The sequence below is a fragment of the Crocodylus porosus genome, unplaced genomic scaffold (genome assembly GCF_001723895.1).
Source record: "Crocodylus porosus isolate Cpor-Errol unplaced genomic scaffold, CroPor_comp1, whole genome shotgun sequence".
Taxonomy (NCBI): Eukaryota; Metazoa; Chordata; order Crocodylia; family Crocodylidae; genus Crocodylus; species Crocodylus porosus.
Genome location: NW_017728933.1, coordinates 5,127,036 through 5,138,851, shown reverse-complemented (window position 1 = coordinate 5,138,851; position 11,816 = coordinate 5,127,036). Strand labels below are relative to the sequence as shown.

General features: G+C 49.2%; 1 protein-coding gene across 1 annotated transcript; it reads left to right on the top strand.

Moving 5' to 3' along the window:
- The first annotated feature begins 1,323 nt into the window (after positions 1–1,323).
- On the top strand, positions 1,324–10,550 carry LETM2 (leucine zipper and EF-hand containing transmembrane protein 2). The gene is made up of 7 exons (XM_019545902.1): positions 1,324–1,408; positions 1,662–1,727; positions 3,549–4,002; positions 4,537–4,680; positions 8,304–8,441; positions 9,284–9,487; positions 10,365–10,550. The coding sequence occupies exons 2-7, from the start codon at positions 1,681–1,683 to the stop codon at positions 10,548–10,550; spliced, it is 1,173 nt and encodes a 390-aa protein (XP_019401447.1). The 5' UTR covers positions 1,324–1,408; positions 1,662–1,680.
- The last annotated feature ends 1,266 nt before the right edge of the window (positions 10,551–11,816 follow it).

The following is an 11,816-nucleotide window of genomic DNA, read 5'->3' as shown; positions in this document are numbered from 1 at the left end:
TGTGGTTGGCGAGCAAAACTTGTAAGTCATTAAAATTAAGGCCAAATGACTCTCTTGCCCAGGGCCCCAACAACCCTAAGGCCACCACTGATGGATGAAAGCCACTTTGCATTTTGGATTGTGATCAAATATTTACCCACATCATTCTCAGAAATGCAGAAACGATTCAGAGCGAGCAGCAGCCTCCCTACTTCTGTCATCTGTTAAAACGTGTCCAAGTGTTTCCAGGTGATGAGCAAGGCAGGGCTCTGCAAGTTCCCATGATTCCCGATTCTATACAAACACACTCTGGAGAGGTAAACCCAAAAGAAAAGGATATATTTTGATACAGACCATCTTCTCACATCCTCCCACCATATTGTTTAAAACATGCTACAGAGATACTTGGTGCACCCATTTAAACATAGACCTGACAAATAAATGCAATGCAGGTTTCCATCAAACTAAAAGAAACAGCAGGGTGCTTTGTTAAATACAGATTACCATTTCACATCTGTCAGCAAACAAGGTCACATTTCATTTGACATGGAGCATCAGTCCTGCCTTGCCTCACACGTCTTCTCACCCTGAAAGCAAGGAAGTTGGAAATGCCGTGCCATGGTACGTGCAGAACGGAGCTGTCATTTCCCACCAGGACCTCGCCTTCACACGCCTCTTGACAAGATTACCATTGCTATTATTGTTATTACCGCTCGTCACAGCAATAAAGCAGAGGAGAAGAGAACGAAATGCAGTTTTCCGGCCTGTCGCTGCAGTTTGGTCTGGAGGGCTGTCTTGCATGCAGTTCAACCCAGCCGGGGGAGTTTCCCAGTGCTGCCCTGAAGAGAGACAGAAACTGGGCCCAGGCAAATATGGGCACGCAGCTGCCTGCATTTGCCTAGGCCCTGTCTCTGTCTCTCTAGGCGAGCTCTGGGACACCCCCGAGGCCTGTGCTGGGCTCTGGGGAACTGGTGGGGGAGCACAGGATGCGGGGGTGAGCAATGGGCCCAGGCAGGGGATAGCAGCGGATGTAGCCCAGCCATGCTGCCGTCACCGCCCCTTAGCATGGAGTGGGCAGCACCAGGCCCAACGCCTTTGCGTCACAGCTCTGTGCCTCATATCACACCTCCCGCTCCATGACGTCACACAACTCGCTCAACAACCCCACCCGAACTGGGCGCCCGGCCCAGGGGGTACATAAGGTCAAGCCGGCCCCTCCCTTCGCTCCTATTGGCTGGCGCCTGACAGCCCGCCCATGCTCCGGGACTCGGAGTTCCCATTGGCTAGCCGGGAAGGGGCGGGGTTTCCTTGTGGGGTGACGAGCAGGAACCATAGAGCGCAGCGAACGGGGGTAGAGCGGTTGCGTTTTGGGGGTCGCGGGGGTCGATGGGAAGGGGCTGAGGCGGAAGTGGCACCCCGAAGCCGGGTGGTGAGTGGTGGGGGGCTGGGGCCCGCACCCCTGGGCTCTCCCCCTGGAAGGGCGGTGGGGGAGGGGCTAGTGTGAGGCTTGCGGCCTGCACTCCTGGGCTCTGCCCCTGCCTTGGGGAGGGGGTCTCGTGGGTCTGGCGGGAGCGGGAGGGTTCAGGGTTGTCCCAGCCTGGGGGACCGTAGCCACAAGGGTCGTCCCTGCGCCCGGGGAGGGAGCTGGCCCTTAACCTAACACTGCCTTTCCGCTCTCGCAGGACGGTGGCCCTGGGCAGCATGGCTCTGCGTGGCTGCAGCCTCCTCTGGGCTGTGGCCAGGGCCAGGTAAGATGTGATCCCGGACACCGAACCCCCCTGGTTCACCCGCTTATTGCCTCCAGAGTGATGGGCCGAGGGGGCGGTCGCCGCGTTAGTCCCAAGTGGGGGGCCTGGAGAGCTGGGTGGCCCCTCACAGGCTGACTTGTTCGGAGAGGCCTGAACTTTTGCGGGCAGCAGCCTGCCTCACCCCATAGCCTTGACTGCAGTGTGTAATACTGAGTAAGAATAAAGTCCGGCAGCTTGAAAGAACTGTCACTAAGACTAATCACAAGGGAAATGGTGACAGTGCTGGCTCATGCTAGGAAGCAGATGCAACTTCACTTTTCAGGCAAAGTGGGCTTGACCTAAATAAAGGGACATGAGGTGGGAGCAGATGTTTAATCCCAGGTGAGAGTTCAGCGTCTATCTCTTCCAGGCACCAAAACTATTTTTGTGCCTGGCTCATTGTGCCCATGAAACAGAGATGTCAGCCAAAGGGTTTCTGTAAATGTCAGTGCACTTGTTAAAACAATGCACTATGTTGCTGACATCAAACTCCAAGTGTAAAAACCTTTCCTGACTTGGTTCTGTCTTTTGACAGATGACAGAACAAGGAGCAATGCGCTCAGATTGCAGCAAGGAGGATGGGTTACCCAGAGAGGTGGTGGCACCTCTGTCCTTGGAGGTTTTTAAGACCTGGCTGACATGATTGTGTTGGGGCTGGTCCTGCTTTGAGCAGGGAGTTGGACTAGATGTGACCTCCGGAGGTCCCTCCCCACCCTCATGTTCTATGATTCTGTGATTCTTCCTTGACTTGGCTGAGGTGACATAATGAAGATGAGCGGACTCCCCACATTTGGGATCAGGAAGGAATTTTACCCTGTGGTCAAACAGGCACAGCCTGAGGTTGGGAAGTTGCTTTCGTCTGCAGTGTGGGGCATGGTCCTCTTACTTGATCTCTCAAGTGTCTGTTAACAACTACTTCCTGTCCTTGCAGTGGCAGGACATTGAGAGTACCCTTGTCCCTCTTCTTTACCTCTGGTGAATTAAGACTGTCTTGGTGTTTGGGGCATTGTGTCTGGTAGTTGAATGAGATGGTTGTCAGTGAAGTATTAAGAATAGGTTAGATTGTCTAGAATAGCTTTGATAGGGCTGATCCTGCGTTGAGCAGAGGGTTGGACTCGAATCACTAGTTGACCTCCTGAGGTTCCTTCCAGCCCTACTTTTCTATGATTTGTTTTATCTCCTTGGGGTATTATGGGCTGAAATGTATGTTAAGGTAATTTTATTAGAATAGTGGCTTCAAAGAAGTGGGCTGAACTGCTGTGTTTTGCGTTTGGGGAAAAAAAAAAAGTGATAACCAGCCAGTACAGCATGGAGACTTGTCCAGTACCTTAAAAAAAAAAAAAAAGTAGTGCTTGGTAAAGCTAAAGAAAAAGTGTCCTGTTCACATGCCATGGTGGCATGCCTCTTTAACCTCCGCACAAGAAGGTGGTGGTGTTGGGTCAGCACCACACTTTGGCTACCTTTATCCTCAGGTAGTTTTTGGTGCCCCCTGGATAGGAGGTTGGGTGGGCCTTGGGGCTGCACTGGGAATAGAAACTGCAGGTAGAACTGGGATTGAACCTAGGTTCTTCCAGCCCACAGCCAGTTGCCGTACTGACTGCATTGCACAGCTTTCCTTAAGTTCTTTGTTCACCGGCAAAAATGTTATCCCAGAGACTCAATCTTTGGGCAGATTCTCTACTGTAAATCTGGAACCAAGGATATTGATTTGCTTGTATCAAGTCTGATAACCAAGCCACAACAGAGAATGACCTGTGCCTGACCTTATCTCTCTCCTTTCAGAGGTCCTCATCTTCTTGTGCACTCCAGCTGTTTTCTGCATTCTCCCTCTCTGGCATTTGTCCAACTACTGGAGTCTCATTTAAACCGAACTTGTATTAAAGACTCTGAAAGCCAGCGGTTCCTTTACTGCACCCACCAGTGCACTGGACTACCTCAGTTGCGAACTAATGCAATACGGACATTTCATACATCTGCTTACTGGCATCAAGAACTTCAAGAGAAACCTCAGTCTAACCAATGTACTGCAAACCAGAGTGTTAAGCATACTGCAGCTGTATCTGACAAGGGCATAGAGACTGCTGCGGGGAAAAAATCCTTGAGCCAAAGAATTATGGAGGAGCTGAAACACTATTACAATGGATTCCACTTGCTTTGGATTGATACAAAAGTTGCTGCCAGGATGGTATGGAGGCTGCTACATGGGCAGGTTCTCACTAGGAGAGAGAGGCGAAGGGTGAGTGCGACTTCGATGGACACGTTGGTTTCAAATTGCTAAACTAGTATGGCCAAACACCTGATGCCACTAAAGAAATCAAATCTATTTGATAACCAGATAATGTTTCAAGAGAAGTAAAATGTGGGCATCAGCTTACAACTGCCTGGGGAAGGTAGCACGTATTAACAGGTGACAGCTTCTCCACCTTCAAGGCTGAAATCCTATGTGCTTCTTCATAAGTGGTAAAGTACAAGCAGTGGCAAAACAGGTCCCCTGTGCTCTGCCAGGGCACCCCACTCGTGTGCTAGGAGAGCATCTCCAGAATGAGAGGAGTGTTTGGTCTTTCTGGGCCAATTAGCTTTTGTGTGAGAGGGTGACAAGGAGGCATTGTTGCAGTGCTTCACAAGTGTCATGTATTGTCATTTATGTGCAGAAAGGCCATCTTGATAATGCCATGCATCTCATTCAGGTTGTCAAAGCCCGTGTGTAACTGTGGCAAAATCAGATTTGTCAGACTGAGAAATAATCCCTGCCCTGCTGTTCCTTCTGCAGCTGCTGAGAACCTGTGCTGATCTCTTCCGGTTGGTCCCCTTTTTGGTCTTCATCATTGTTCCCTTCATGGAGTTCCTGTTACCTGTATTCCTGAAACTCTTCCCAGAAATGCTGCCGTCAACATTTGAGACGCAATCTAAAAAGGTTTGTGAGCTTGCTGGCCATGCTTGTTGAGAGCAGGACAATTAATAGATTCATAGATGCTCAGGTCAGAGGGGACCTCAACAAATCATCAAGTCTGACCCCCTGCCCTAGGCAGAAAAGAGCTCTGGGGTCAGATGACCACAGCCTGATGCCTGTCCAGCCTTCTCTTAAAGACCCCCAGGGCAGGGGGGAGCACCACCTCCCTTGGAAGCCCATTCCAAGTTCTGGCCACCCTTACTGTGAAGAAGTTCAATCTGCTCTCTGTCCGTTTGTGACCATTGTTCCTTGTTACCCCAAGAGGCACTCTGGTGAACAGAGCATCTCTGGTTCCTTGCTGTGCCCCCCTAATGAATGTGTAGGTGGCCACAAGATTGTCCCTCAGCTTTCTGAAGAGATCCAGGACCCTTAGTCACTTCTCATAGGGCTTGGCCTGCAAACCCTTAACCATACGAGTGGCCTTCCTCCAGACCCTCTTGAGGTTATCCACATCCTTCTTAAACTACAGCACCTATGTGCCTCTTTTTTTTTTCCCCTTAGGAATTCCCTGGATTTCTCTGTTTAGCCATGGAGGTTTTCTGGCCCCTTTCCCCCTTTTCCCTTGCAATGGGATTGTTTCCCTCTGTGCCCAAAGGATTGTTCCCTTTAGGAACGACCACCCTTCCTGGACTCCCATCTCACCAATGCTCCTATCCTGCAGTGCATCATTGATTAAGCTTCTGAGCACACTGAAGTTAGCTTTCTTAAAGTCAAGCACTTCAACCCTACTAGGTATCTTTCCCACCCTACATTGTATGGTGAATGTGATTGATTGATGGTCACTGTCCCCAAGGTGACCACGAATCTGCAGCTCCCCTACCAGGTCATCCCCTGTAACCAACACCAAGTCCAGTAAGGCATTGCCCCTAATGGGACTGTATACCTGCTGCATTAGGTGAAGGTCCTGTACGCAGGTTAAGAACCTACGTGAATGGTTGGATTTGGCTGACTGCTCCTCCCAGCAGATGTCAGGGTAGTTTAGGTCCCCCATGACAACCATGTCCCTAGGCCGTACAGCCTCCAAGAGCTGCCACGAGAATTCCAAGTCTAGATCTCCTCTTGGTGGCATGGGTCTACTACAGACCACCACACCAAGTCCTTTTCCCCCCCCAACCTCCATGTTTCCTAACCCACAATACCTCAACTTTGTCCTCCTTTGATCCCATTTTGATTAGGGTAGTTGTATAAGGCTCCTTCGATAATGCTTTGATAACCAGGACTCAGTGAAGCAAGAGAGTAGGAGATGACTCCAGAAGCTTATTAGCATATCGGTAAACATGATCCAACTTGCTTACTGTTACCAGGGAAAAGCAAGGCTAAGTAAGCACAGAAAGCTTCTTCTGAGGCACAGGGTTCTCAAAAGGTGCTCAGCTCTATGGCTGGCTCAAGTTTCAGTGAACTTTGGCAAGTCACTTATTCGAACATGTGCTTTGGTTTTTCTCCCTCTGTCTTTTGTATTTGCCTTAAAAAAAGCCTTGTGAGGGTAACATCCATGAATGATGCACTGTGACCCTGAGGACATCAGGGCCATGCAGGTACCTAGGATACCCAGATATACAGAAGGTTACTTGATAACATAATGACAAATGGAGTAGTCAAGACGATGGGTCATCCCTAGCCAGGTGTGTGTGCGTCTCTTTCTCTGTCCCCCTAACCAGTTGCCTTTCCTCATCCCTTGGTATTTTGGGACTGTTTGTAGGCTTCTGCCCCTCCCAGATGATGTGTCACTTGGATGAAGCCTGAAATATGCAGACTTAGACTGTCCTTGGTAGCTAACCACTGGCAACTGAGAGTTTGCATATGCTCCTTTTAATTAGGGTCTCTATACCTGCTAAGAGTGGGTAGAACCTAAATACAGTTCTAGGAGAAAAAAGCCGTGAGTTAAGTGCACTTAGGCTTTACACTTGAAAGCAGCAGTGACAGAGCCCAGAGGAATTTGTTGTGGACCAAATCCTGCTCTGATGACACACAGCTTCCACTGACTTTAATGGGGATGCTCCATAGCTCCAACTTTGCTCTTTAGCCAAAGTTCCCTGAAGCCAAGAAGGCTACTGCTGCCTGGTGAGGAGTGCATATCAGTTTATCAATAACACGAAGCTGGAGTATTTTCTGCCCACTGTTGGCTCACGGCTTTCCCTAAAACATGGGTCACTTATTTCCTTTTAACACCTGTTACTAGCTAATCAAAACCTCTTTGCAGTCCCCTGGACAACTGTTGCTTAGCATCCAATACTGTAAATCTGTCCGAAGTGATTGTACTTGGGTATTCAGATGCAGAACAACAGTCTGCTATTGATCAGGTAGGACCTAATGCACAGAGGAGCCTCATCGCTCCTGGAACAAAGCAAGGGTTATGTCATGAGTATAGCTCTTCCACATATTTCATCTCTCTCCTTACTCCTCCATACTGGATATTAAATATATTCTTTTACCTTAAAAAATATTCCCCAGCAATCAGTAAGGTAGAGCGGCAGGCAAAAGAGGGTTTCACTTGCTTAAGTTTCAGAGGTTTGCCAAAATCTCAGCACCTGTTGGCTTATGTGCGGTTTGTTGCCTTCCTGTGCAGTTCTGTTTTCTAGGACTATGATCAAGCCAATACTAATGATTCTTTAATTGAGTTACAGGTATCTGATAAAAGTTAACCTCAAATCATGTACATTTAAATGATTGTTACATGCAAAAGAAAGTTATTTTGGTCATAACAGCTTCCTGTAATAGGAATAATTCATATTAAAACTGTAAGAACCTGGGATTAGTAATTACCATATTGTCCTGGGCTAGAGTTTAGAATTAGGTTGATTTCAAATATTCATCATGATTTTATATTTTTGTGAAACAGTGCGCATATATCCTGTTTGTAGTATCAGTCTGGTAAGCGGAGGTGAAAGTGCCCTGCGTACTTCAGTTATACAAACCAGAGTGCCAAAACTAGTCGGCAACAGTAATGAGGGTTGGGAGAGGATGGAAAAGGGTCTGCCTTCAGATTTTTTCCCTCCTGTGGTAATTCATAGAATCATAAATAAGTGGGGCTGGAAGGGACCTCCAAAGATCATCTAGCTCAGACCCCTGCTCAAGGCAGGATCCATCCAAAAGAGGCTTCTGTCTCCTAATCATCCCATACAAATTCTTGTCTAACCTGTTCCTAAAACTACACAATCGACCCTGTCACACAAATAAAAGGTTGCTCAAAGACACCTGAGATCCATGGAAGGGGGCCATGCTACAGAGGCCCCTGTAGAAAAAAACTCCTACAGTCTGGCCATGGGCTAAAATTCTTTCCTAACCTCTGTTTGTGGCAATCAGCCTGATTCTGAGTAGGGGGGCAGCCTCCAGATTTTAGGCCTAGCAGGAGCATATGCGTACTCCAGTCACAATCCCTGGGCTACAGCCAACAGCCAGTACTTCTGAAGAAAGCAACAAAGGAAAAAACAAACCCAGAGAACCCTGACATCTGTAGCAAGAGGAGGGGGCATGTTTCCTTTAGGGGAATCGCATAGTTTCAATAATAAGGGAGAAAGTTGGGGTAGTTCCCCACCCCACCATCCCAGTCAAGCTGAGCCTCTAACTTTTTTGTTTCTCACATGAAGGAAGAAAAACAGAGGAAGAAATTAAGTGCAAAGTTAGAGCTGGCAAAATTCCTGCAGGAGACCATTGCAGAGATGGCAAGAAGGAACAAAGCAGACACAGGAGAGGCCACCAAAGAGTTCTCCTCCTATGTACAGCAGGTATGGAAGTGGGACAGTAGGTGGGACTGTGTGGACAGGGTGGCTGTGTGGGCATATGCCAAAACCTCCTAAAGGCTCTGGTTTCTGGAGACTAGGTAGGGAGGCATTTGTATACAAAAAAGACTGCGGAGGATCTGCAAAGTAACCTTTTTAACTACAGTAGATCAACAGACCCAGTTTCTTTCCACCACTTCTCACATGAGAGGTATTAGTTTCTGTGCAGGTTGTAACATAGTGCAGTACTATTGTTAAGCCTCTCTGTAAGTAAATTCTCTGGAAAGCTTATCTGCTGAGCCCAGGAACAGAGCTTGCACTTTGCTCAATTTGGGTTTCACTGGGTGGAGAGACTTTTTTAATTAAACACTAACTGGAGAGAGACTCTTGTTCCTGTCTAGCCGTGAGGAGGAGAGATGCAGCCATCGTGCTGCTGTTGGAACTTGTAGCAGGAGTACCTGAACTGTGCTGTCAGGCATGAATACATGTGGAAAAGGTTACTGATTAACCTTCTCCCCACTGGTGGCTTACCGACTGGCAAGGCTGGCCATCCTTTTAAATCCAGCTCTCCAGATTAGCCTTGTTTTTTCCTATCTTAATGGTAGTTGTAATCAGCAGAAAACCTTTTACAGAGTGAAGCTTTTATGCAGCCACTCAAAGCCCCTTCTGTGTTTTTTCTCTTGACTGGTAACCATATCAGTTTAGAGGTGTCCAGCAAGAAAAAAATGTCACTATGAAATGTATTGGGAGGGAGTGTGGGGCCTGGGTTTGGGACTCCTGGGTTCTCTATTCAGCTCTGTTGCTGGTTTCCACAGTCCATTCTTATCTAATGCTTTTGCCCTGCACAGGTTCGTCATACTGGTCACCAGCCCAGCACCCAGGAGATCGTACGCTTCTCCAAACTTTTTGAGGATGAGCTGACCCTTGAGCATTTGGAACGGCCCCAGTTGGTAGCACTCTGCAAACTGCTTGAACTGCAGCCCATTGGCACCAATAACCTACTCCGCTTCCAGCTTCTGATGCAGCTGAGGACTATAAAAGCAGATGATAAGGTAAGAGTCTAGAGTGAAATAGCACAGACACTAATCTCCTGATGAGCTCATTTCTGATTCCATCCCTCTCTACATAGCAGCTTGCCAGTCTCTAGTGTAATAGGTGTGTCCCTGCCTATATGACAGAAGTGGCATGAGCGTAGTGTTGATAGAAGTGGGATTCTCCTAAAAAAGCTTTAGGGAAGCACAGTGTGGCTCAATCCCCAGGGCCTTCTTGGACACAACCCCAAAAGTGTTTGTGGACCTGACTTAACGGAGGTATGCGAGTGAAGATGCTTCTGAGTGTTTGGGAGGATCGGGCTCAAAGTGTATTTATTTTAGCTGTATTTGGGTAGAGACAGTAGAGAATGGGCTACAGTGCATAACCTGAGAGGTGAAAAAAGACCACGCACTTATCCAAATATAAGCAATGTATTGGCAGCCCTGAAATCTCCTGGCTCTGCTCTGTTTCAGGGCTTCTGCTGGCAGCCCCAAAGCTGGCTAGAAGAGCTTGTGATTAGCTGCCCTTTGACAGCTGTTTGTGTAACACCAATTATGCAGTTCAGTGGAGTCCAGTTAGATTAGAAGGTAAACAGTGGGGCTGAAGCAATATGCAAATAGCCACTGCTTGTTATAAAACCAGCAATAGGCAAAAATTAGGATTGGCTTTGTGTTCTGCAGTTAAGCAAGTTATGCTCTTGCCTGACATGCGTTTAAAGAGAATGGATTTTATGTGCTGAATTTCAGGGTGACCTTTCCTGTCTGTACTGCTGGAAATTGCTTGTTTGTTCTTGGCTCCCCTTGATCCAAGCCAGCACCTTCTTGGCCCCAGGTTCAGTAAGCAGACTAGGGGTTTGGCTTCCCCTAGCCTGGATGCGACTGTCCCCTTTCCTTTCAGATGATCGCCAAGGAAGGTGTTAATGGCCTGAGTGTATCTGAACTGCAGAGCGCATGTAGGGCCAGAGGAATGAGGTCGCTGGGTCTCTCAGAGGAGCAGCTCAAAGAACAACTCAGACAGGCAAGTAGTCACGTCTGCTACAGTCTTGGAGCGTGGTTTTATTTGTCCAAGGCATTCACAAATTAATGACTCTAGCCGCAAGTGTGGGGAAGAGTGCTGCCAGACTGGCAGGCCCAGGACATATTGTAAACAAAGTAAAAGTATTCATGCATTGGCATTAGCAGATTCAACAGAAGGTAACTTAAAATTCACACATGCAGATTGAACACATTCACATATCTCTCACACTGAACATGTAGTTTGTAGCTATGTGGAGGAACCCTGTTGGGGCAGTCTGCCTTTAAGTAAGTTGGCCTTGTGGATGGTGGGCCTCCCCCTGAGAACTTTTGCAGCTCCTATACCCATCCAAGCTGATATGTCTAAAGTTGAGAATGAGAACTGTTCAACTTATGATATGGTCCAGGCCAAAGAGGCACAGTGACTGATAAGCAAGAGATCCAGATTTGCCATGGAAAAACACAGAAAAGTTTGGATTTTCCAACAGCTCCTGTCTCTGCCAGTGCCCCTAACTCCTGACCCACAGCCCCTGGCACTGCTGGTGCCCCTCAATCCCAACTTGCAGCCCCTGACCCCTTCAGAGCCCCACACTCCAGACCAACTGCACCCACCAGCTCCGCTGGCACCCCTGACTCTTGACCCACAGCCCCACCAGCTCCTCACAGCCCACCATCCCTGCCAGCTCTGCCAGTGCCCCTCACTCCCAAACCACAGTCCCTGGCTCCGGCGGTGCCCTTCACTCCTGACCCACAAACCCTAATCCCCACCAGCCCCAAAGATGTCCCTTGCTCCCGACCTGGAGCCCCTCGTTCTCACCAGCCCTACAGCTGCCCCTCACTCCTAATCCACAGCGCCCAGACCTGCCAGTGTCCCTCACTCCCAACCTGTAGCCCCCAGCCCCTGCCCCCTGCCGGTGCCCCTCGCTCCCAACCTGCAGCCCCAGGACCCACTGGTGCCCCTCGCTCCCAACCTGCAGCCCCTGCTCCTGCTGGTGCCCCTCACTCCTGACCCACAGCCCTCAGTCCTGCCAGCCCCGCTGGTGCCCCTCATTCCCAACCCCTCATCCCTGCCAGTCCCGCCAGTGCCCCTCACTCGCAACTGGTATCCCTTAGCCTCACGGGTGCCTCTCACTCCTGAACCCTCAGTCCCTAATCTCACCGGTGCCCTCTTCTGACCCACATCCCCTGGCCCCACCAGTGCTCCTCACTCCGAACCCACAGTCCTCAGCCTCAACAGCCCCACCAGTGCCTCTCACTTCTGACCCTGAGCCCCCAACCCCGCCAATGTCCCTCACTCTCAACCTGCAAACTCCGGTCCTACTGGTGCCCCTCACTC

Coding starts and splice junctions, on each gene's coding strand:
- LETM2 (XM_019545902.1), top strand. CDS start 1,681: ATGGCTCTGCGTGGCTGCAGCCTCCTCTGGGCTGTGGCCAGGGCCAG. Junction 4,003..4,536: donor CTAGGAGAGAGAGGCGAAGG/GTGAGTGCGACT, acceptor TTCCTTCTGCAG/CTGCTGAGAACCTGTGCTGA. Junction 9,488..10,364: donor CTATAAAAGCAGATGATAAG/GTAAGAGTCTAG, acceptor CTTTCCTTTCAG/ATGATCGCCAAGGAAGGTGT.